This window comes from Podarcis tiliguerta, assembly GCF_965153285.1.
Source record: "Podarcis tiliguerta genome assembly, chromosome: W".
Taxonomy (NCBI): Eukaryota; Metazoa; Chordata; class Lepidosauria; order Squamata; family Lacertidae; genus Podarcis; species Podarcis tiliguerta.
The window spans coordinates 3185247-3211972 of NC_139552.1; the positions used below are offsets into that span (position 1 = coordinate 3185247).

The 26726-nt window shown below is 47.3% G+C and overlaps 1 protein-coding gene across 1 annotated transcript; it reads left to right on the forward strand.

Annotated features, from left to right (window-relative positions):
- The first annotated feature begins 13490 nt into the window (after window positions 1-13490).
- Window positions 13491-16528, forward strand: LOC310668860 (inositol polyphosphate 5-phosphatase OCRL-like). Its single transcript, XM_083422215.1, has 5 exons — window positions 13491-13568; window positions 13651-13817; window positions 15082-15182; window positions 15499-15614; window positions 16347-16528. Exons 2-5 carry the CDS (start codon window positions 13693-13695, stop codon window positions 16476-16478), a joined length of 474 nt encoding a protein of 157 aa, XP_083278341.1. The 5' UTR covers window positions 13491-13568; window positions 13651-13692; the 3' UTR covers window positions 16479-16528.
- Window positions 16529-26726: the final 10198 nt, after the last annotated feature.

The following is a 26726-nucleotide window of genomic DNA, read 5'->3' on the forward strand; positions in this document are numbered from 1 at the left end:
CTGACGTGACCCTCCCTCCGGTAAGAGGTATGCCTCACAGCTGAGTGCCGGGTTGTTTGTGTAGCGTGGGGGCAGGGAATCTTTTGGGCTCCCGGATATTGCCAGATCCAATGGCCTTCTACCTCAGCCAGCATAGCCGACGGTCAGGGGTGCTGGAATCCAACAACATCTAGAGGGCCACAGAATTCCCCATCCCTGGTCTAGTGAATTTGAGGTTCTTGGTTTCTCTCCCTCTGCTCCCTTTTGCCTGGAAAAGCACTTTGGCAGATTCCTTTGGAGGATTTGAGTGTGACAAGCTGTTAGCATCACACTGAATAAAACAACTTTGAGAAGCTGAAACACCGGGCTGTTTTCTTTTCTAATAAAAATATTCACTGTGCAATTCACAGGCACAAAACACAATGTTGATATTGTCCAGGAAATGGGTTTTCAGTTGGAGGGCATGGGTTGCGTGAAAGCATGTTGTGTGGGATAACCAGTCTCATATAACCAACATGCTTCAGTCTAATTAGTGCATGAAGGGGTTAACATCATAGAGTAAGCTGTCCTGCCATCTTAGCCATGTCTCTTCCCCTTACCTTGGGAGTGAGTTCTGATCTATTCTGGTATTCACTTCTTCAGTGTTTAATATACTGTAGGTTTTTCCTGATTTTATGGTTTTATCTTTCTGTAAACGGCTTTGATGTTTCTTACCATCTGGTAGTGTATAAATTTTATGAAATAAATAAATAATTTTGAATAAATAAATAAATAGGAAGATGTAAAACCACAACCTCCGAAATGAAAGCTACTGTCCCTCCAGACGGATGTTTTTGCGTGGAGGGGGGCTGTATTCTGCAATGTGCTATCGATGCAATAATAGTGCAGCTTTCTAATGGACTGTCCATGCAAACATCATTCTGCTTTCTCAGTTGCTCTGCAATGCTTCGCCGGGGTTACCACATCATGGCCACCTGGGGGTGCGCTCCTGTGTTGTAGCTCAGCAAAAGCAGGACAAAATTCCTCTAGTATGGCTCACAGTAAGGGCTGCTGAGAGTTGGGAGAGATCTCGGAGGCCAAAGAGTTTGCTTTTCTGCTCAGTACAGGGCATCTTGCAAGCTCTTCACTCCTGACTGGCCGAATATGCCCATCTCTCATCCATGCAGCTCTACAGCGTGCCTGGATGATGACTCAGATGGAGCTGGACACACCATTCCTGAAGGATTTTGGCATGATAGACTACAGCAAGCAAAGGCAAACTCGGGCCTCCAGATGTTTTTGGCCTACAACTCCCATCATCCCTAGCTAACAGGACCAGTGGTCAGGGATGATGGGAATTGTAGTCCCAAAACAGCCGGGTGCCAAGTTTGCCTGTGCCTGGACTACAGCCCACTACGGCACTATTACTTCAGTCAGTGACTTGTTGCAGACTTTTTTGCAGGTCATTGATGCAATAATATTGCAATTGTGGTGGACCAGCTACATGTCATTTTGCTTTGCAAGTTTTTCTGTGATGCGTCCCCTGTGCTACTATATAATTATCAGCCAAAGGGGCCCGCTTGAGCTATAAAGTGCAACTTAAGTGGGACAACTCCCCCCCCCATAACATTTACGTGGATTTAGGGGAGTGCAACTGGTTTGGTCACACTGCCGTGAAGCCTTGCGGGCCCCACAGGGGACACCACAACTATGATGTTGAATGGACGTTGAGAGGTGTGGGGGCACTGAATTTTGGCATCGTACAGGGCTCCCCTGGAATTTGAGACACCATGGTTCACCAGTGAAGAACATTTGTGGTATGAAAAAGGTACCTGGTTTCAGCTGGAAGTTAGGGGGCACTGGTTGGAAGTGTCGGAGTATGTCTGTCCCGAAAGCTTTGCAGGCACGAACAGTACTGAATACAGTCTTGCATATAACTGCCCTCCTACTATCATGAATAGAAACAATCATGAATCGACAAAAACGGGCATCTGGAAGGAACCACTATGCCAACAGGATGTCGGACTGAATGGGCCTTGGCCTGACCCAGCAAAGCTCTTCAAATGTGCTTATGTTCCCCTGACTTTGGGGACGCCTTGCAGGAGCCTCACATGTCTCATTGAGGCATCTGATCAAGATCTGTATTTTAAATTTAGCTTAAAAAATATATTTGCAAATGCTTGTTTCATGCTAGGCAGTAAAAGCTGCTGAGTGCTTTGGCAGTTGTTTATTTTCCTGAGCAGGGACCCTCATTGATTTGTTGCAGTACCTCAAAGTTGTAAAAAGGAGCAAAAGCTGGGAGCAAAGGTCATACAAATTACAGAATACAATCCAAGCTGCAAAAACACTAATTAGAGTTGGTAAATAGTGCCTCCTATCAGACTCAGCCACATTTCCCCAAGGTTTAAGGTATCCTGAGAAGGTTAAAGGGCAAAGAGCTAATAGCAACAACAGCTGGCTGGGGGGGGTGTGTAAATTGAAGGGGTTGCTTTTGAAACTGTTTTTACTAAGTTCTTCTCTTCTAAAAATCTATCTATGTTATATATGAAATGTGTAATTATGCAAAAGATCTAGAAAGTAAGAAATGTTAGATTCTTATGTTAGATTCTTATTTCATTGATGGTGTGTGAGAAGGTGAACTCAAGATCTCTGTTTATGACAAAAAACAATGAGCCATCTGTTTTAGCCATTTGCCCCTGTTGCCAGAAGGCCAGAAGGCCAGAAGGGCAGAAAGGCAAAAGGGCAAAAGGGCAAAGGGTGATCTGGTAATTAAGGTGCCTTGTCGAGGCAAATGTAAGATATATGATAGAAGGAAATATAGCTCTTTGTCTCCCATAAAAGGTAATAGGAAATGGGTGTATCTTTTATGATTGGTTCTAGCAAACAGCCAATAGGAATTTCAACCAGGCTGATTGGACAGAGGCAGCCAAAGGAGGAGTAAGGGGGCTGGGCTGAGGAAATATAAGTGCTGGTCACCAGGGCTGGGGTGTGCAGAGCTTTTGGTAACCATATACCACTGTACCAATCATTTATTTGTCTGACAAATAAATTATTATTTTAATTTCTCTATTGCTGCGTTGAATATTTCATTCCAGCTAAGCATTAACCACAAGCAGGGTGCTACATCTTATGGTGCCGTGACTTGGATAAGTGGTCTGCTGGAACGCAGCCCCTTCGCCTTAGCGGGCAGGGTACAAGAGGGAGGACCACTAAGTGCTTACCCAGCGCGCACTGGAACATTTTTTCCCCCAGGGGAACGCAGAAGTCTCGTCTGTCTGATACCCTGCTCACTGAACGGCGACGGAACCGGGGGGAACCAGAGAAATTAACAGGGAACCAGCTAAGGGTAAGTGCACAAAAGGGATTGTGGCCCTCCAATTAATTGGGAGGAAGAGAAGTCTCGATCAAACTTCTGCGTCTCAGTAAAGGGGAACTGAGTACGTTAGGTGGTTGGGTACATCAGATGCTGGTCTGGCGGAGGAAAAGGGAAAGATTGGGAGGTAGAGTGTGGTGAAGTATCCAGCGCATTGTATGTGTGAGAAAGTACTATCTGTAGCTGACCTGAGTGTGGAGTGGGTAGTACTTCGTTTCCCAGTAAGGCGACTTCACTGGGCAAGGAACCCCACGAAGCGAGTGTGTGAGTGACTGAGTGGATACTTCACAGGGCCATACAATGGGAGTTGGAGGTTCATAGGGGGGAAATACACCTCTTGAATGTATGTTAAATAACTTTAAGAAAGCCTTCTCAGGAGCATATGGAGTCAAAATGACGCCAGAGCGCTTGAGAACGTTAGGCGAATTAGACTGGCCGAAACAAAATACTGGATAGCCGTCTCAAGGAACTTTTGATATAAATTTAGCAAGCAAACTTTGGTCTAACATCACCAAAGAAACTGGAGGGTGCCCAGAACAATTTTCATATATAGACTCTTGGCTGAGCACATTAAATAATAATCCTCCATGGATAAGGGAATGCAAAGTCCAACAATGCAAATTATTGGCTGTAAAAGCCGAAGCTAGGAAAGGAATCTTCCCAAATAAACTCAAACCCATTTTTGAGGGACCAGAGGAAGAGGTGCTTTCACCTCCACCCTATGCTCCACGTCGAGGGGAGCCTAATCCAAACACTCCACCAGCTGTAACCCCAAGGCAAGAAAGTGGAATGAGTAACGGAGCTGAAGTCACAGACCTTGATTCCTTGATAGATTATGATAAATATCTTCAGGAGGCATTAGAGTCCTATAATAAAGCCCAAGCAGAAGTGGTTGTTCCACCTGTGAGTCCCAGTAGAACTCCATCTACAGTCTCCTTTAGTGGAACAACTGATTGCCCACCCCAAACCCCTGTACATCCAAGTCCTAGAGAATTATTACAGAAGTTACAGGGAGACCTTGAACGGTCAGCAAGCAATACAGCCAGGCGCATAAAGCTGCTAAAAGAACGCCTTGGGACAGATACCATCCCCTATGATTTGAGGCCCCTAGAGCAAAGCGAAGAGAAAGGTCACGTAGTAGCCCCTCTTAGAAGAGTATTTGATGCACTTGAGGAGCCTGTGCTGGTTAACGGGCAACCCGGTCCACGGCCACCTCGAACTTCGACCCTCCAATACATTCCATTCACGACTACGGATCTGATGAATTGTAAAACACACACCCCATCTTTTGCAGAAAAACCTCAGGCTATGATGGACTTGGTGACTTCAATAGTAAATACTCATAGTCCTACTTGGACAGATTGCCGCCAGCTCCTCAATACTCTTTTCACCACTGAGGAAAGGAGAGACATAATTGAAAAAGCACAAATATATTTGCGTGAGCAGGCCAGAGTGGGAAATATTTTTAATATTGACCGTCATCTCCAGGACAACTTTCCCTTGGAAGATCCTAATTGGGATCCAAACAATGCAATTCACCTGGCCAGGCTTACCACCTACTGCCAGACGCTTGTGCAAGGTATCCGCAGGGCATGCCAGAAGCCCACTAATATGTCTAAAGTCTCAGAAGTAGAACAGAAACCAAATGAGAGTCCAGGAGACTTTTTAGAGAGGCTGCAGGAAGCCTATCGTATATGGACTCCTTTTGACCCTGAAGCCCCTGAAAACAGCAGAATGATTACTGCTACATTTGTGGCCCAGTGCGCTTCTGACATTCGTAAGAAAATTCAGAAATCAGAAGGATGGGAAGGGATGCTGATGAGCCAAATTATGGCCATTGCACGCCGAGTTTATCGGAATAGGGATGAGGCTGAGAAACAAGAGAAGAAGAAGTGGCAGAAGGAAAAGATGGTGATGCTGGCCACAGCAGTGAAGCAAGACTACCGCCCCTTAAATGGAGGGAGAGGGCGGGGAAGGAATCCACCACTGGGAAGGAATCAATGTGCGAATTGCAAGAAGGAGGGTCATTGGAAGCGAGAGTGTCCTGAACCCCTGAGGTTGGAAGAAGTACGCCCAGGCCCAGGCCCAGGCCCAGGCCCAGGCTCCGGCCCAAGAAACCAGGGACGAGGACGGGGAATGATCCGAGATGGAAGATATCAGAGACCGGGACAAGGACGGAGTAGAGACAATTTTATTGGACTGGCAGAGGAGGATTTTACCCAAGATTAGGAACGACCGGACTCCATAAAGTTAGGCTTCCAGGAGCCCACGGTCACGATTCAATTAGGGAGCCATTTAATAGACTTTATGATAGATACTGGGGCTGAATACTCAGTACTCCCAGAACTATTGCAGAAAAAGGCATCCAAAAGTGTAGTCATTAAAAGTGCCACTGGTCAGTCAGCTAAGAGGTCTTTTCTCCAACCTTTGGAATGCCAGATTGGGGGACATCGTTTAACCCATCAGTTTTTGTATATACCCGAGTGTCCAATACCTCTCTTGGGTAGAGATATGCTGTCCAAATTGCAGGCCCAAATCACCTTCACTCCTCGAGGTCCAGAAATGAAATTGCCATCAAAGGCAGCAGGAATAATTACCCTCTCAGTACCTAAGGAACAATCATGGCGCCTAATGTCAGCCCTGCAAGTCCAACCTACATTGGATACAGAATTAAACAAGCTCCTCCGAACCCTACAGGTGCCACCAGGAGTATGGGCCGAAAATAGCCCACCAGGAATGGCTAAGAATATAGCTTCAATTGTAGTAACCCTAAAACCTATGGCTACCCCTGTATCTGTAAAGCAATATCCTTTACCCCGGCGAGCAGCGGAGGGCATCCAGAAACATTTGGACCGCCTATTAAAATATGGTCTGCTTAAGCCCTGCCAATCAGAATGGAACACACCCCTTTTGCCTGTTCGGAAACCTGGGACAGATGACTACAGGCCGGTACAGGACTTGAGGCTCGTAAACCAGGCTATTGAAACCTTGCACCCAAATGTACCAAACCCATATACCCTGCTGAGTTTGATCCCACCGGAAGCAACATTTTTTACTGTATTGGACTTGAAAGATGCATTCTTCTGTTGCCGGTTGGCACCACAGAGCCAACCTATATTTGCCTTCCAGTGGGAAAACCCTTTGACAGGAACAAAAGGCCAGCTAACCTGGACAAGATTGCCCCAGGGATTCAAAAATTCCCCAACTTTATTTGGCACTGCCTTGGCAAAGGATCTAACAAGCTACCCCTCAATACCTGGAGAAAAGGTGGTTCTGCAATATGTAGATGACCTTATACTAGCGGCAAAGGATTTTGATACCTGTAAAGAAGGGACAGAGGAACTGCTCCACTTGCTCTGGGAAGCTGGCTACCGAGTTTCCCAGAAAAAGGCACAGTTATGTTTAGAAAAGGTCAAATATTTGGGCTTTGACATCTCACACCAACAACGAGCATTGAGACCAGAGAGGAAAGAAGCTATTTGCCTTATCAAGGAACCTACCACAAGGAAACAACTCAGAGGATTCCTGGGAACAGCAGGGTTTTATAGACTATGGATACCTGATTTCAGCAGTCTGGCCAAGCCCTTACATGAAAGCACTCGAGGTGCAGAAAAGGACCCATTTGTATGGGGACCTGAGCAGCAACAAGCCTTTTTAGTTATCAAACAACGACTTATGGAGGCCCCAGCCCTTGGACTGCCTAATTCGGAAAAACCCTTTCAGCTGTATGTACATGAACAGAATGGGATTGCAGCGGCAGTCCTGACCCAGAGATTAGGAAGTTGGAACCGTCCAGTAGCTTATTTGTCTAAACAATTGGACTCAGTAGCAAAAGGATGGCCTCCATGCCTAAGGGCAGTAGCGGCCACTGCAAGCCTTGTCAAAGAAGCTGATAAATTTACCTTCGGCCAGACGATGTATGTGAATGTACCTCATGCTGTTCTGACACTCATGGAATATAAGGGTAGTTATTGGCTAACGAACCCAAGGATGGCTAGATACCAAGGCCTATTGTGTGAAAATCCCAGGATTCATCTGCGAGTAGTGAATATGCTCAATCCAGCAACTTTGCTGCCCCTACCAGAGGTAGATGATGAAGAATCACATGATTGTCTCCAAATAATGGATGAAGTTTATTCCAGTAGACCCGATCTGAAAGATGAACCATTGAAAAATCCAGATGTTGTATATTATACTGATGGTAGCAGTTACCTGCATGAAGGTGCCAGACGAGCAGGATATGCTGTGGTCACCAGTGAGGAAGTTGTGGAAGCTGAAGATTTGCCTGCTGGCACCTCAGCACAAAAAGCTGAACTTATAGGTTTAACCAGAGCTTTGCAATTGGCAGCTGGATGTAAGGCAAACATCTATACTGATTCTAAATATGCCTTCTTAACCCTGCATGCACATGGAGCTCTATGGAAAGAAAGAGGTCTAATCGGAGCCCACGGGAAGGCCTTGAAATATGGACCTGAAGTAGAAATCTTGTTGGAAGCAGTATGGGCCCCAGAACAGATTGCTGTAATGCACTGCAATGGTCATGGACGTGGAAGGGATCCAATAACCAGAGGAAATCATGCTGCTGACAAAGCAGCCCGAGAGGCAGCCCAAAAGCCTGTGGGAGGATTTATAGCAGCCCTCATACCAGAGGTAGTTCCAGAAGAAGTTAAACCTCACTATACCCCAGAGGAGAGGAAGTGGGCTGAGCAGGAAGGAGCGGTTGTGAAGGACGGTTGGATGATCCTGCCGGACAATAGGATTTATGTACCTCATCACCTAGCAGGCACAATTGTAAGAAATTATCATGAATCTACTCATCTTGGTGGTACTGCAACCAGAGAGAGTCTCAGTCGGAAGTTGTATATTATTAACCTATCACAATTAGCAACTTGCATTTCACAGAAATGTGTTCTTTGTGCTAAAAACAATCCCAGGCAGGGACCGGTACAACCTCCTGGAATCCAACATGTGGGATACGTCCCCATGGAAAGCCTAATTGTGGACTTCACAGAGCTAGTCCCTTCTAAGGGATTCAAGTATCTCCTTGTGTTTGTAGATACTCTTACCGGATGGGTTGAAGCTTTTCCCACCCGAACTGAAAAGGCACGAGAAGTAACTAAGAGATTCCTCACTGAATTGATCCCGAGGTTTGGATTACCTAGATGCATTGGAAGTGATAATGGGCCAGCGTTCATTGATCAAGTAGTACAAGAAGTATGTCAAGTCCTACAAGTGAAATGGAGACTGCATGCAGCATATAGGCCTCAGAGTTCAGGGAAAACTGAAAGAATGAATCGGACTCTGAAAACCCAATTGGCAAAGTTAACCCAGGAAACAGGATTGGGATGGGTAGATGTGTTACCCATAACACTGTTTCGTGTTTGGTGTGCACCCACAAAAAGACTTAAGTTGTCACCTTTTGAGCTCCTGTATGGGAGGCCACCCTCCTTTGTTCAGGATATTCCAGCTGACCTCAAACAAATAGGAGACCATGTGACACAGGGACAAGTGCAATCTCTCTCCCGTGTTTTTGTTTCTCTTAACAGGTGGGCCCTCGAGTGCACGCCGTGCAGTATTGCCGAGCCGATTCATCAGTTCCAGGCTGGCGATAGCATATGGGTGAAAGAGTGGAAACGTGATCCACTTGCACCTAAGTGGCGTGGGCCTTACACCGTCTTGCTCTCTACTCCAACAGCGGTGAAGGTAGCTGAGGTGACCCCCTGGATTCATCACTCCCGTTTGAAGAAGTCCGAAGGCAGTTGGAAGTGCAAAGGTGACCCCTCTAATCCTTTAAAACTGACTCTCTCCAAAAACCCCTGTATCTAGCCCTATGGGGAACGGGCTAGGTCACGGGCAACATTAGACAACCGGCCTGCTGCAGCCACAACCTGGAAGCTGGCTGACCTGCGCACGCCTGAAGCTTGAGGAACATCTGAACCAGCGATTGTAAACGGGAAGATTCTCTTATACAATTGATTAACTGCCCCCCTTTGTGGAACAATTATCAGGGATATTACTCATTGGGGATCCTCGGGATATATGTTTTGGTCTTGGTGGTTCCCCATTTCTGTCACTGGGGGAATTATATTGGGGATAATATTTTTTTGCTATCACAATAAGGTAATTTTTTGTGGGAGGAATGCATATACTAGACATCAACATGATTTTATTATTAAACCTGATCCCTTGGGAAGGGGAAGGGTCCTTGAATCTGACCAGATTTGCTAAATATGGATTCCGCCATGACCACAATATGTGGGTAGGCTTAGCTGAGATGGTAGCCAATGCTACAAATAAGACCAATTGCCTTGTTTGCTCTCTTGGGCCAGATGATTCAGAGGGAGGTATGCCCTTATTACCGATACCATTAAATGCCATTGGTATGGTAAGCGAAATGCCACATCAAACAGAAGTACAGAATTTCCCCGGATGGAACTCAACTAAACCAATACGAGTTATACCTGTACAAGGGGAATTCTGTGTACATAAATCATCAGATGCAACTGATTCTACCATGGTAGGCTCTTCTCATTGCCACTATACTTGGGATTATATTAAGAATAGTCAAACCTGGGCAAACGGTACTTCCTATCGAACTCGGAATACCTTGCCCTGTGCACCTCCTTTTATTCATGCATGGAAAATGGTGTGGAATATAACTGTGACAGCAAAAGGCAATCTAACATACTGTACTGTGAACTCTATACCCCTTTTGATATTTCGCCTTATGCACTCCACGTACCAAAAACCTCAGACCCGATGGTTGTGGTGGATATGTGGAGAATGGGCATACAAGCAACTCCCTTCCAAATGGAGTGGGACTTGTTTCCTGGGATGGGTATTACCACCAATGTGGATTATGCCCACTAGTTCGGCCAAGCGTACACGAAGAAACGCTGATATTTCTCATATAGCAGGAGGAAGTACCCAGAGTTGGAGCGATACTGATGATTGGCCACCAGAGCGCATTATAGCCTATTATGATCCTGCCTCCTGGAATCCTGATGAGCTGATACAAGGGGCACGGGATCCTATTTATAATCTAAACAGAATAATTCGATTGCAAGCAGTAGTGGAACTTGTAACCAATGCAACGGCCCAGAGTTTGAGACTTATTGCACAACAGTTGGATGAAAGTAGAGCCGCCATTTTGCAGCTGAAAATGGGAATGGATTATGTACTTGCCAGGCAAGGAGGCCTATGTGGAGTCTTGAACTTGACAGGGAATGCCTGTTGCTTTAACATTTCTGATAATGGTGAGGCAATCCGTGTGTTGGCCACAAAGATGGAGAGTATAGCACATGTCCCAGTACAAACGTGGGAAGGATGGGATATGGGATGGCTCACCAATTGGTTACCAAATGTTGCAGGACTCAAAGGCATACTATTGTCTTGCTTGTTTTTCTTGACGGTAGTAGTCATGGTTTCATGTATGGTGCCATGTATCATTTCATGTTTTAGAAGTACAATTAGCAAGATGATTTCAAATGAAACTCTACCTCATATCATGGCCCTATACAGAGCTTTACCTCAGGAATATGATGAAGGTCAAGCTATCAAGGACACTTGGGATGAAGGTCCTTGAGCTTGAAAGGGGGGAATGAGGCATCTGATCAAGATCTGTATTTTAAATTTAGCTTAAAAAATATATTTGCAAATGCTTGTTTCATGCTAGGCAGTAAAAGCTGCTGAGTGCTTTGGCAGTTGTTTATTTTCCTGAGCAGGGACCCTCATTGATTTGTTGCAGTACCTCAAAGTTGTAAAAAGGAGCAAAAGCTGGGAGCAAAGGTCATACAAATTACAGAATACAATCCAAGCTGCAAAAACACTAATTAGAGTTGGTAAATAGTGCCTCCTATCAGACTCAGCCACATTTCCCCAAGGTTTAAGGTATCCTGAGAAGGTTAAAGGGCAAAGAGCTAATAGCAACAACAGCTGGCTGGGGGGGGGTGTGTAAATTGAAGGGGTTGCTTTTGAAACTGTTTTTACTAAGTTCTTCTCTTCTAAAAATCTATCTATGTTATATATGAAATGTATTGACTTTAGTGTAATTATGCAAAAGATCTAGAAAGTAAGAAATGTTAGATTCTTATGTTAGATTCTTATTTCTTTGATGGTGTGTGAGAAGGTGAACTCAAGATCTCTGTTTATGACAAAAAACAATGAGCCATCTGTTTTAGCCATTTGCCCCTGTTGCCAGAAGGCCAGAAGGCCAGAAGGGCAGAAAGGCAAAAGGGCAAAAGGGCAAAGGGTGATCTGGTAATTAAGGTGCCTTGTCGAGGCAAATGTAAGATATATGATAGAAGGAAATATAGCTCTTTGTCTCCCATAAAAGGTAATAGGAAATGGGTGTATCTTTTATGATTGGTTCTAGCAAACAGCCAATAGGAATTTCAACCAGGCTGATTGGACAGAGGCAGCCAAAGGAGGAGTAAGGGGGCTGGGCTGAGGAAATATAAGTGCTGGTCACCAGGGCTGGGGTGTGCAGAGCTTTTGGTAACCATATACCACTGTACCAATCATTTATTTGTCTGACAAATAAATTATTATTTTAATTTCTCTATTGCTGCGTTGAATATTTCATTCCAGCTAAGCATTAACCACAAGCAGGGTGCTACATCATGGCTAGTCTTCTAGTGTGGACCAGTTCTACAAGCTCTCCCCCTAAAGCAGGTGCACCATCCAGAACATGCTGGCGCTGTACCTGAAGAAGAAAGCGAACACAGACCAGGAGGCAGGGACTTCTAGGGGAAGCAAGGCCTTCATGTGGGAAGCCTTGACTCCTCACATGCTCCACGGGATCAGCTTCGACCCCACCACCCAGTCTTCTGCTGCAGCAGATGAGGATGGGCATTCCTCCCCTTTCAACCATCTGGCGGAGTCACTCTTCCACCTGGCCCAGAACAGGAGGCTCCTTCCCAACACGCAGAACGCCTTGCATGTGATCAATGGGCCTGTGATCACTGTGACATAGGCAGGGCCGGATTTATGTATAGGCTAAGTAGGCTGAAGCCTAGGGCCTCTAGATCTAGGGGGCCTCGCCAGCCTGCCCGTTCCCCAGCGCCGCAGACAGTCTTCCCTCTCCCAAAATTGCAAACCCAAGACTTCATGCGAGGGCAGGGCAACTGGCAGAAAGATATTTCTAAGTTTGTCTGGAATGGGAAAAAGCCTAGAATAAAATACAAAATACTTATAGATACTAAAGATAGAGGAGGCTTCTCCCTTCCAGACCTAAAATTGCATTATGAAGCAGCTTGCATCACGTGGATTCGGGACTGGATTAAATTAGAGAGAGATGAAATAATAGATTTTGAAGGACATGATAATAGATTTGGTTGGCATTCATATTTATGGTATGGGAAAGATAAAAAAACACACAAAGGTTTTCATAATCATATAATAAGAAAAACACTTATAAAAGTGTGGAATAAACATAAAGATTTTTTAGAACCCAAGACTCCATGGTGGCTTTCACCGGTTGAAGAATTAGCATTAAAACCTCTTAATAAGAGAGGAAATTGGCCGACATACAGAGAATTATTAATAGAGGCGGGAAAAGGGTTAAAGCTGAAAGAATGAGGAACTAAAGGTTACCATAATAAAGGGCAAAGGTGGAAAGAACCTAACAGAAGCAGAAGACGTCAAGAAGAGGTGGCAAGAATACACAGAGGAAAGATATGGATGTCTCATACACCCCAGCTAGTGTGGTTGCTGACCTTGAGCCTGACATCCTGGAGAGCAAAGTCAAATGGGCCTTAGAAAGCACTGCTAATAACAAGGCCAGTGGAAGTGATGATATTCCAGCTGAACTATTACATTTTGTTAAAGATGATGCTGTTAAGGTGCTACACACAATATGCCAGCAAGTTTGGAAAACTCAGCAGTGGCCAGAGGATTGGAGAAGATCAGTCTACCTTCTTTAGAGGAAAAGGCCTTGAGGGGAGGACCTGTTGCCTCCACAATCCTTCCTAAATATGCATAAGCTGAGAGGCAATTGTCCGACAAATGTGGTGCTGTGGGGAGGCAGGAACATTTTCCTGCAGTTAAGTATTTTCTAAGTTCCTTTCCCAAAACTTCCCAAAACGGTTCTGAAGCCTCTCTAACCTCAGAAGACTTTTCTTCTCTCCGGAATTATGGGATTTGAGGATGACTTCATGGAGAAGGAAAGAAACCTGCAGAATCAGCAAATGAATGCCCGCCAGGAGCCTCCACCCCCACCGCTGCCACCAAGCAGGCTGTAAGTTGCCTTAGAGGTGTACTGTGCCCTCCCGCCTCCTTGCTTTTAAGGACTACTTGAGTTCTGTTCTCATCTCCCTGAGGCGTATCCGTGACAAGGAGAGCATGAGCAAGAAGCAACCCCAATGACCCACACTATGCGCAAGCTCTTTGTGCCTTCCACACACCCGCAGTCCGGACAGAGAGAGGGACTCATCAAGCACGTCCTCGCCAAGAGAGAGAAGGAATATGTCAACACCCAGAATTTCAGGTCAGATCATGCAAAAGTGCAAAGACCAGTGGAACCTGTATCAGAGTTGGGGCTGGAGAAAGCGACATCTACATGACAGCTTTATTGTTGGGTGCCAGGCAAAGTCTGTCCTGTTCACTCAGGCCACATGGGTCGGTAATTGAAAGTATTAGTTGTGGTGGGCAATTTTACTTGGTGCCACATACTGAACCATGGCTTCATATTATGAGCAGGACAGCAGCCTCTCCTCCAGGTTTGCACACTTCTCCCCCACCCCAAGCCTATTTGGAAGCTTCCACTTGTATTTTAAATTAACCACAGTTTGGTGTGTCCAGATCCTATGATGGTTAATTTTACCAGCTTTGTAAACCCATGATTGGAAGTTGGCTTGTTTCAATGAGCCATGGTTCAAATTAAGCGGTTTGTGCAGCTTCAGACATTGTGACAAGATGCAGTTAATCCAAAACTGAAGCAAAACCTTTGGAACTCCTCCTAAAAGCTGTGCTGGAGGACAGGGAGGTGTGACCCCCCCCAAAAAAAAAAGCTTGGTGTGGGTCATCCTTATAATGCTAAGCTTACTACTTCAGACAAAGTTTTTGCTTTGGTTATTTCCTCGTACCGTTAGTAGTACCCAGTGGCCATTTGTTTTTAATGTCTGCTTTTATGATATGTTTATCAGTATGTGGTTAGCAGCTTCAGATGCTACTGTTTTACAGAGGCTGTTTAGCTTGCTCTTTTTACCCCTTTACTAGACAGGCTGTATTTCTGTGCTGTTTTCAGAGTGGGGAATGCCCATTCCTTCATGGCCAGCATGGAAACACAGAATGCTAGCCATTTAGGAGGTTTGCAAAGCGGACAAGGGTGTTACGGGGTAATCTTCTAGCAAACAAGCTTGGCACAGCAGATCTGAGAGGTGGTTTTCTGCTCTCTGAAAGCCAGCCTGGAAACCAGGTTGCCAGGTGAAGGAAGAATGGAGAGATCAACCAACTCACTTGCCTTCAAAGAATTTCTGGTTGCCTGTGGCTACTGGGATAGTGCTTAGATATCAGGCTGGCTGACACATCTTAAAAAATACAAGGAAAAAGGTTTTTTTCTTTCATTAGCAAAGCTCATTTGGGGCCCAGAATAGCTAAGTTGAGGAAGAAGTGGCTGGTATTACTTGTTTGTTCTTGGTCCTGATCTTGCCTGCCCTTGCACACTCCTGTTGTCTTTGCATATTTAACCAGCACGTCTGTTCAGATTGGAGTCCTATTCCTGCAGTTCCACATCCTTCTCTTCCTTGCAGGATTTTCGTGGGGACATGGAATGTGAATGGGCAGTCTCCAGACAGTGGATTGGAACCTTGGCTGAACTGTGACCCTGAACCCCCAGATATCTACTGCATTGGGTGAGCAGACATAATAGCTTTTCAGAGAGCCCTCTCTCAGAGTCTTTGTTTCCACACAGCTACTTTCTAAACTGAGGTCCTGTTGTGTGAAGACTTTTGCTTTCAACTTGGAACAAAATAGGAGAATCCTGAGGATTTGTATCTTTTAGCCAGGAAGCAACGTTCTGCCATAATGAATGTGGCAGTGTCATCCTTTCACCCTGTGGGCAGTGGATTACAGCAGCATCAAAGATAGCCAGAGGCCTAGGAGGCTCCGGGGGAAGGGTGGCCTCAGTGCTAGGGATGTATATTGTGTCTTTTGGCACTTGGGCATTCGGTTCCAGGAGCTGGACCTGAGCACAGAGGCTTTCTTCTACTTGGACTCGACAAAGGAGCAAGAGTGGCTGACAGCTGTGGAAAAGGCTTTGCGTTCCAAATCCAAGTACAAGAAAGTAAGTCCAACCCCACCCATTTCTTCAGCAGCCAGACAGCTGTCAGGAGCTGGAGTGAGGAGGAGAAGGAGGAGGAATAGGTCAGCAATAAAAAACACCTGGTGTCAGTGGTGTTTTATTCAAAAGAAGCCAAAATTCTTTATTCAAATAAACCAAAACCGTGCAGGCCTAGTGATCACAGAAACATTGCCCAACAGGTCTTGCCCCAGTGAGGTAGTTGTGAAGGCTGAAGGTTGCTACCCTCCCACCACTCTCTTAAGTCTCCTCCTCCCCCTGGGCCTTCCCAAGCAACCTGAGACTCTGACACCTTGCCTGTCTTTGCTCCATCCTCTTAATTTCTCTGTGTTCTGGGAGACCAGCAGGGAGGGGAGCTGATCGCAGCAGGATGGGGAGACCCCCTGGCTTCTTCAGCAGCTTGCCTGATCTCTGCCTCTTGACCCCCGCCTCCAGCCTCCACTTCTGCCTCTAATTCTGGACTGCTGTTTGCCACAGAATCTTCCTGCCCTCTTGCCTCTTCAGTTTCCAACACCTCCTCTTGCTCACAGTCTGCTCCCTCTTGTCCCTCTGACAACTCAGCGTCATCGTCCCCCCACCAGTTCCCTGGCTCTGAGCCTTCTTCCCTTGGGGGAGCCCCAGTTGGTGCCACCTACCACTCCTATCTGCATCCAGCCGGCCCAGGACAGCAAGCAATGAACAGAGCTGGTAGACATCCCAGTACCTTGCATCTTCTAGGTGCAGCTGGTGTGTCTAGTCGGAATGATGTTGCTCATTTTTGTCAAGAAGGACCAGCTCAGCCGCATCAAGGAAGTGATGAGGGAGACAGTGGGCACAGGCATCATGGGGAAGAGGGTGAGTAGACCCTGACAGCGGAATTCCCTACGTCTATCTTTCTATCTGTCTATATGTTTTTATAATCTCTGCCAACCAGTTCCCCCCCTCTTTCCTGCTTGCTCGCTAACAGCCATCTTTGCTCCGCCCCTGCAGGGTAATAAGGGTTGTGTGGCCGTGAGGTTTGTCTTCAACAATACCAGCTTCTGCATTGTCAATTCCCACCTTGCTGCCCACGTGGAAGACTTCAAGCGCCGAAACCAGAATTACAAGGATATCTGTGCCCAGATGAGCTTCCTGCCCACTGACCAGGGTCTGCCACAGCTGACAATCATGAAACACGAGTGCATTTCGAGGGCTTGGAGGGAGAGAGCCTTGGCTGATGTAACTTGTTGGTCTCCGCTATCTGGAGAAGCAAATTGAGTCACGTTTCTGTAACTTTCCTGCCTGTGTGTAGCTCAAGGGTAGGCAGCATAGTGCTCTCCAAATGTTGATAGACCAAAATTCCCATAATTGTTAAGAATTCGCCTTGCTGACTGGGGTTCATGAGAGTTCCACTTCAGCAACACCAGGAGGGTGCAGTGTCGGCAATCCCTGCTGCTGCAGCTGCACCACTAAGGTTTCTACTAGAGCAGCCAGAAGTGCCCAGCATTGTAGGCTCCTGCTTCATTCAGGGCAGACAGATACTAAACATCTGTGGAAGCGAGTGCTGGGCTTCATTCATTAATTCATTAATTGTGGGGATTTCTTCCCCAAAGTGGCTTATTTAAAATAATAATCAGAAATGCACCTCAAGATAATTTAAAGCATCTAAACAGTACCTTAATAGCAGCAGATCTAAAGAGAGCAACATAAACCTAGTGGCAGAGATGTATTAGATTAGATTATAGCAAATGTGGGCAACTTCTCCAGTGATTGGGGTGGGGCAAGGGGGTGGGAGTTGCAATTTGTTAAGGGCAGTAATGCAAAAGCAGAGCAGCCATTTTGCATGGAGAAGGTTCCAGGCTCAGTCACCAGTGTGTGCAGCTAGGGATGGGAATGATCTCTGCCTGAAAGCTGCTGCCAGTCCATGTAGTCAGTCCTGAGCTTGATGGGTCAATGGTCTGCCACAATATAAGGTAGCTTCCTATGTTCCTGTGTACTGCAGCAGTTTTTGGAGGGCAACAAGCACCCTACCCATGAATTAAAGAACCATGGGAAATTTTAAAAGTGTTTGCTGAAAGGACATCAAAGCAGGGGCCAGGTGAACCTCTTTGGGAATATTATTCTAAAAGGTAGGGTGCCATTACTGAAAAGGCCCTGTCATACTTGAAAGAGCAGGTGTTCCCTGGGAAGGGGCTGCCCCTGCTAAAGATTCTAGTCAGTGGAGAGGCAGTGCAAAAATAAGTGGGCCTTCTTCTGGTACCCTTTTCCCAAACCTTGAAACACTTTAAAGGCCAAATGGAATACTCTGAATTGGGCCTGAACCAGTTCAAGAGCCAGTGTAGTTCACAGAGCACTAGCCTAATATGATCATACTCTGAAAGTAATTTATTGCTCAGAGAGATAACAGTCCGGCGGGATTTCCTCACTGCGCCAGGCCTTCAAAGGCATTCCAAAGCTCTGAGCAAAAGCAGAGTCTAGCAGTGGTCAGAAAATAAGCCTCTGCCTTCTGTGTGTCGATATGCATAAATCAGGCTCTCACGCAGAGTTACTAAAACTAAAAGCACTTTATAGCAGAAACTATCCATTATCTAACAGAGTACGGAACATCGTACAAACGTGTCTGTCCCAGACAAAAACAAAAGCAGAATAGAACAAAGGACTGAGACTCTTGGATGTGACGCAGAGTCTCTCCGCCCCACAGTAGGCAGGACGCACACTCTGAGCTGTTTAACCCTGTAAGCTCAGGTTCTCCTCACACCCCCTCTCATCCTGCATTACTGGGGGCAAGCAAGTATCACCACTTACCCTAACTCCAAACCACCACAGAACTCCCCATGATGCTGGAAGCTCAATGGTTTAGTAAAACCATCAGCCAAGTTATCGTGACTGGCACAATATTTCAGCCATATCAAACCTGACTGAACACTTTGACATACATTCTGGAAAAGTATGTGTAGATGCTTGGTTCTGGCCTTAAACTGCCCAGATTCTGCTAGCTTCAGACAGGGTTGATTGTCTTCCCAAACAGTCATGGGCAAGCTACAATCCCCACAGATCTCTTGCACCAAGCATCTATAGAACTCCAGTTCCTGGCACAAATCTGACAGTGTGCTGAACTCAGCCTCAGTAGAGAACAGCGCAGCGAGACTTTGCTTCCGGGACTTCCACCCAACAAGAGATTTCCCAAACTTTATTACCACCCCAGATACGGACTTCCTGTCATCCAGATTTGCCCAGTCGCTGTCTGCCCAGCATGTGAGCTTCGTCTCACCTGCAGCTGACAGTTTGAGACTGAAGTCTTTGGTATCCTGCAGGTAACGCAGTAAACGCTTGATACCATGCCAGGCACTTACACTGGGCTTTGAAGCTTCCCTACTGAGCTGATTGGTAGCAAAAGCAATGTCCGGTCTGCTCCATTGGGACAGATACAACAGACTACCCAGAGCTGACTGAAAGAGCACAGCGTTCTCGAACTCAGCACGTTCTGCTTGCTGACTGTCCATCACATAGCTTGTCTCCATGGGTGTCCTAACCCCTGCACAATCAGACATTCTGAACTTCTCAAGCAACTGCTCTATCTTGCCTTTCTGACTGAGCAAGAAGCTACCATCCTCAATTCTAGCTATCTCCACGCCCAGATAGATCTTTACTGCACACAGGTTCTTGAGCCGCTTCCCTAGCTCTTTGGCAAACTTCTGTACCTGTTTGTCTGCCCTTGCAGTGTAAATGATGTCATCAACAAAGATTAACACCATTTCCTGTGACTCTCTTGACCCTTTAAGGTACAGGCAGCTGTCAGCAAGACTCTTCCTGAAACCTAGCTTCTCTAAAGCTTCATTCAGGCACAAGTTCCAATTCCTGGCCGATTGTTTTAGCCTGTAAATTGACTTGTGAAGCCTCCATACAGTACCTTGCTCATTGCCCTCAACCCCTGGAGGATATACAAATCCTCCTGGAGGTCTGAGTTCAAGTAGGCTACATCCACATCAAAGTGATGCACCAGCAAACCTCTTTGTGCAGCAAGGGCTAAGAGCATGCGCAGAGTTTCACTTCTGGAAGTAGGAGCATATACCTCAGTATAATACAGCCCCTTCCGCTGCGTGAACTCTCTGGCTACTATCCTAGCCTTGTACTGTGGTTCTCCAGTTGCTGTGGGTTTAAGACGGTAAACCCAGCAGCTACTCACGGCCTGTTTGCCCGCTGGCAACTTCGTGAGGGAGAACACACCTAGAGACTCCATTGAGCTCATCTTCTTTTGCATCGCCTCATGCCATTTCCTGGCTTCTTCCTGAGGCAGTTTCTGAACATCCTCAAAACTCTCAGGTTCACACTGTGCCATACCAACTCACACACTAGTGACTGCAAACCTGTCAGGAGGTTTCCCTTTCGTTGCCCGAGTTGAACGGCGCAACCCAACTTCAGATACCCCCTCTGACCCACTAGGGCCAGCCAGAACGTCCTTGGCACCAGAGAGCTCCCCCTCTGATTTGCTGCACCGTCTGGACTTCTCAGCTGACCTTATGGGAGAAGAAGGAGCACTGCTGTGTTCAAGCTTCACAGCCTTAGGAGAAGTTCTCCCCTCTACCTGATCTGGGTCTGGACTCTGTGCCTCAACAGAAGGTTCAACCTCTTCCTCTTCTTCATCAGCAGAGTCAAGCAGACTCTCTGAAAGAATATCAGGGTTCCCATGCATGCGTGTCCACCCACTCTGCTCACAGAATTCAGCACTGTTGCTGAGCAGAATTCTGGACTGATTCCCTGATGGATAAGCAAATCTCCACCCCTTGGTCCCTGGCTCATATGTGGGTGTTAAGATGGCGTCCGGCACACTTCCCTGCACCTTTCTGCTCGTGCCGATAGAAAACGTGAGCCCTTTGATACCTTTTAGCAGAGTTCTTTGCAGCGGTAGGAAAGCGTTGCCTCGTGTGTGGGTAATAAATCCGACTGAACGCAGGATTCTTGCTTATCTCTAACAGCCTTTAATTGCATAGAAAAACATCGTAAATCTTCCCCGGCGAGAGAGCAGACATCCTTCTCGCCTTTCAGCAAAAACGAAAGGAAAGAAACTTCACACACAAAGAAAGATTCCCATATGTGAATCAAACCACGCCTCAGAATGTGAGATGTCACACAGAACTGTTAACCCTGTAAGTTCTGATTCTCCTCACACACCCTCTCATCTCGCATCCTGAGGGAAACTGTGAGGGAAACAACTCACCCCAAGCACAACCCTTCACAGAACTCCCCATGTCGCTGGAAGGTCAAGGGTTTGGTAAACCCATCAGCTAGGTTCTCCCGGCTCGAACAATACTTGAGCCGTATCCAACCTGCCTGGGCACTCTGACATACATTCTGGAAACGTATGTCCAAATGCTTGGTTCTGGACTTGAACTGTCCAGATTCTGCCAACCTAAGACAAGGTTGATTGTCTCCCCAAACAGTTACGGGCAAGTAACAATCCCCACAGATCTTTTGGATCAAACACCGGTAGAAGTCCAACTCCCTGCACAAATCTGACAACGCACTGAACTCAGTGGAGGAAAGTGCAATAAGACTTTGCTTCCGGGACTTCCACCCAACCAGGGATTCCCCGAACTTTACCACCAGCCCAGACACAGACTTCCTGTCCCCAAGAGATGCCCAGTCACTGTCGCTCCAGCACGTAAGCCGTGCGTCACCTTCAGCTGACAACGTGAGGCAAAACTCTTTGGTAGCCTGCAGATACCTCAACACTCTCTTGATGCCTTGCCAGGCATTCACACTGGGCTTTGTAGCCTCTCTGCTGAGCAGATTCACAGCAAACGCTATGTCCGGTCTGCTCCATTGAGAGAGATACAACAGACTCCCTAGCGCTGACTGAAACACCTCAGGGTTTTGGAACTCAGAACGCTCCCCAAGCTGACTGTCCTTCACGAAGTTGGTCTCCATGGGCGTTCTGACCCCTGCACAGTCAGACATCCGGAACTTCTCAAGCAACTGCTCAATCTTGCCTTTCTGACTGAGCAAGAAACTCCCGTTCTCAGACCTGTCTATCTTGACGCCTAGATACACCTGAGCGGGACCAAGGTTTTTGAGCTTAAACTTCTTACCAAGCTCTTTTTCAAAACCTTGCACCTGTCTATCTGTCTGTGCCACGTACAGAATATCATCTATGAACACCAGAACCATTTCCTGTGTTCCTCCTGACCCCTTCAGGAACAGGCAACTGTCTGCCAGACTCTTCTGGAAACCCAAACTTTCCAGAGCTTCATTCAGGCACATGCTCCAATTTCTGGCTGACTGTTTCAAACCATAAATTGACTTGTGTAGCTTCCACACAACCCCTGGCTCATTGCCCTCAAACCCTGGAGGAGGTAACATGTACAGATCCTCCTTCAGATCCGAGTTCAAATAAGCCACAGCCACATCAAAGTGGTGCACTTGGTGCCCTCTTTGAGCAGCTACTGCCAAAACCACGCGCAGAGTCTCACTCCTGGACGTGGGAGCATACACCTCGGTGTAATGCAGCCCTCTCCTCTGCGTGAACCCTCTGGCGACAAGCCTTGCCTTGTACTGTGGTTCTCCAGATGCTGTGGGCTTAATCCTGTAAACCCAATGACAGCTCACAGCCTGCTTGCCCTCTGGCAGCTTCGTGGTGGAGAACACACCTAAGGACTTCATTGAGTTCAACTCCTTTCCCATTGCCTCTTGCCACTTCCTGGCTTCTGCTTCAGGCAACTGTTGAACCTCCTCAAAACTTTCAGGTTCGCACTGTGCTAAACCTACCCACACGCTGGTGACCTCAAACCTCTCAGGTGGTACCCCCTTTGTAGTGCGTGTGGAACGTCTGAGCACTGTCTCAGGTGCTCCCTCTGACCCACTGGGGCCAGCAAGTGTGTCCTTGTTATCAGAAGACTCCCCCTCTGACTTACTGCATCTTCTGGCCTTCTGCACTTGACTAACAGGAGACGAAGGCTCACTCTTGGGCTCTCTTTTACCAACCTGTGGAGATGCCCCTCCCTGTTCTTGACCCTGGTCAGAGACCTGGTCCTCATCAACAGGTTCAGCTTCTAACTCTCCCTCCTCAGCAGAATCAGACAGACACTCTGAGAGAACGTCAGGATTCGCATGGATCCTTGACCAACCACTCTGCTCACAGAACTCAGCACTCCTGCTGACTAGAATCCTGGACTGATCGCCTTCTGGATAGGCAAACCTCCACCCTTTTGTCCCAGGCTCGTATCCACAAAAGATCATTCTCTGGGACCTCGGGTCACCTTTCTTGTGTTGAGCCTTTGGCACAAGTACCCAGGCTTCGCAACCAAACACACGAAAGAAATGCACCTTGGGCTTCTTCCGGTGCAGCAGAAAATAGGGCGTGTCCCCTACAACAGAGCTATAGGACCTGTTCAACGTGAAGTTGGCAGTTTTCCAAGCTTCGGCCCAAAAACTCTGAGGCAAACCAGAGTCAAACAGTAGAGCGTCAGCTGCCTCAGCTAGCGTTCTGTTCCTGCGCTCTGCCACGCCATTCTCCTGAGGAGAATAAGCAACCGTCAACCTGTGACGTATCCCCTTCTGGCGGAAGAAACTCTGCAGAGCAGACCCGGTGAACTCTCCGCCTCGGTCGCTCTGAAAACTCTGCACCTTAGTGGAAAACTGTAGTTCCACCGCCGCAACCCAGTCTTTGATCAGTTGCGCTGCCTCGCTTTTCTGTTTCAGCGAGAAAACCCAACCGGTCCTTGAAAAATCATCTGTGAGCGTGAGCACAAACCTAGCTCCGCCCAGACTCGGCACTGGCATGGGTCCAAAAAGGTCTGTATGCACAAGCTCAAAAGGCTTTGTGGTTACCCTCTCCAATCTGGGATAACTGCACCTTTTTGTCTTTGCTCTTTTGCATGCCCTACAATCCAAAAATTTACCACATGCTTTCATCTTGCAACCCTCAGTGCACTCCGGCAACTTCTGGACATATTGCCAACAGCTATGCGACATTCTCTTGTGCCACAAGTGAACACACGAATCATGTGTGGGAACGTTAGCACACTGCGCCTGTGCTGTCTCAGCGTTCCCCTTACCCTCCAGAGGTGTCTCCAGAACAAAGAGGTTGTTCTGACATGCAACATTGACCAGTTGTTTCCCACCCCGGAAATAGAACAGACATCATTTTCAAAGCAAACCTTAAAACCCTCCTTTACAAGAGCAGATACAGATAAAAGACAACACTTCATTCCTGGCACAACGTAGACTTCCAGCTCTGCCTGTAAAAAAGAAACAAACACATTTCCAACAGTGATTAATTGTCTCTGTGAGCCATCAGCGAGAGAAACTGTTTTCCCAGTTGAAACAGCTCTGCAATTCCACATCTCGCCACTAGATGTCGACGGCATCAGGTGATGGCTGGCTCCTGAGTCGATGACCCAACGCAGCATTCTGCCCTCACTGGAGTTGTCCCTCAGCGTTGCCATGGAGGCAGCTAGGTGATAAGAAGAACTGTCCTTCTCACTTCCTCTGTCATGTCCTCCCTTCACATTCCCACGCTGGCCTCCTCTCCTAGACTGGCTGCCATGGAAACCTGGCTTGCTGCCACGAGGACTTGGCTGACTGCCATGGGAAGCGACCTTGGAGACATCCTGCCCAGCCTCTCTGGCTCTCTTCGGGCAGGACCGACGTAAATGGTCAACAGACCCACAGACAAAACAACGTCGAGTGGAAAAAGCCTGAACTGTGCCTTCTAGCTTGCCCCCCCCCCCCCTCTGCTACCGGCAGGGCACTCTGCGCCAGCTCGGCCTTCTTTGAGACGGCGTTCTTCCATGTCACACAAACGACCAGTCACATACTGCAGCGTAAGATCGGCTGGATTCATCGATTCCAAAGTTAGACACAAATTGTCATAACTTTTGTCCAAAGAGCTGAGCAAAATATAAACTTTCAGTTCCTCAGTAAAGTTGACTTGCAACAGTCTCAGCTTGTTGAAAACAGAGAGCATCTTAGTCACATGCTGTCTGATGCTATCACCAGGACGCAGCTTCAGCTCAAACAAGCTTCTGGTGGTGTGGATCTTTGCCCCAGCTGTGGTCCTGTGGTGCACTCTCTCTAGTGCCTGGTAGGCCTCATGGGCAGTCTCAAGACCTTCCACCAAAGGTAGCTGTGAGCCATCCAAACTGAGCACGATAGCTCCTAGGGCTTTCTGATTTTTCCTCTGTGAGGCTTGGGCAGCTGCAACAACCGCTGCTTCATCTCCGGCTGCAGCTTGCTGTGGGGGCCCTCGGACCGCCTCCCACAGACCCTTGGCTACCAGCCAGGCCTTCAGCTTCCTGGACCACTCCTCCCAGTTGCTCCTATTTAACTTCTCAAAGGGGACTGAGAAAGACTCCTGGCCATCTGCCATCTTCTCCCCCGGGACTGAGCCTACTCACGTAACAGCCGCTCCTCTTGGCATCCGGTCCTGAAGATGAGATCCTCCCCAGCAAGCTTCGCTGCCTCAAACGTTAGGCAGGAGCTCCAGCTGGCTTCTCCCACACACACAGCACGACGTGGCAACAGCTTCCAAAGCTTGGCTGTCTTCCCCCATAACCTGTGGATGGCGTCCGGCACACTTCCCTGCGCCTTTCTGCTCGTGCTGATAGAAAACGTGAGCCCTTTGATACCTTTTAGCAGAGTTCTTTGCAGCGGTAGGAAAGCGTTGCCTCGTGTGTGGGTAATAAATCAGACTGAACGCAGGCTTCTTGCTTATCTCTAACAGCCTTTAATTGCATAGAAAAGCATCGTAAATCTTCCCCGGCGAGAGAGCAGACATCCTTCTCGCCTTTCAGCAAAAACGAAAGGAAAGAAACTCCACACAGAAAGATTCCCGTATGTGAACCAAACCACGCCTCAGAATGTGAGACGTCACACAGAACTGTTAACCCTGTAAGTTCTGATTCTCCTCACATCATACCCACAGAAAACCATCTTTTGGGACCTAGGGCCACCCTTTCTGCGTTTGGCCTTTGGTATGAGGACACAAGCCTCACAGCCAAAAACACAGAAGAAATGCACCTTGGGCTTCTTGCCGTGCAGCAGAATACCACTGAATTAAACAACCTGTTCAAGGTAAAATTGGCCGTCCGCCAAGACTCCCCCCAAAAGCGCTGTGGGAGCCCAGCATCAAACAGCAACGCTGTGGACATCTTCTGCAGCGTTCTGTTCCAGCGTTCTGCAACGCCATTCTGCTGGGGACTGTGTGGAGCTGTCAACCTGTGTTGAATTTCCTTCTGGCGGAAAAAACTTTGCAGCGCAGACCCGGTGAACTCTCCGCCATGGTCGCTCTGAAAGTTTCACATGCGTGTGGAAAACTGCAGTTCCACTACCGCAATCCAATTTTTGATTAGCAGCGCAGCCTCACTCTTGTGTTTAAGAGTGAACAGTCAGCCATTCCTCGAAAAATCATCTATCAGCACCAATGCAAATTTGGCCCCGCCCAGACTGGTTACTGACATTGGGCCACACAAATCTGCATGTACTAACTGAAAAGGCCTAGTGGTCATCCTTTCAGACCTTGGGTATGGGCATGTTTTCACCTTTGCGTGCTTACACGCTATGCACTCAAGAAACTTAGCACAGGATTTCATTTTGCACCCCTCAGTGCATTCTGGGATCTTCTTCACGTAACCCCATGACACGTGAGCCATACGTCTATGCCAGAGATGAGCACACGCATCATGGACTGGAACATTGGCACATTACGCTTGAGCTGCCTCCGTGGCATCTGGACCTGCAAGCACAAACAGCCTATCTTTACATTCCACACTGACTAGTTGTTGCCTATCCCTGGAAATAGAACACATGTTATTCTCAAAACAGACTCTATAATTGTCAGCAACCAGAGCGGCGACGGATAGCAACGTACAGGACAGTCCAGGAACGACAAACGCCTGTATCAAATTCTGTAAGAAAGAACAAAACAGTGAGCCAGTCTGTGTCAGAGCACGCTTAGTCCCATCTGTCAAACAGACAGAGTTTCCAGAGACTACAGAGGTGCAGTTCCTCAGAAAACCACCAGAGGGCACGAGATGATGCCAAGCTCCTGAGTCAATCACAAAAAACAGCACAGCGTCCTGTTCACAGCTCCTGATTCTTGCCATAGAAGCTGCTAAATGTTTATGTTCAGGGCCGTCTCTG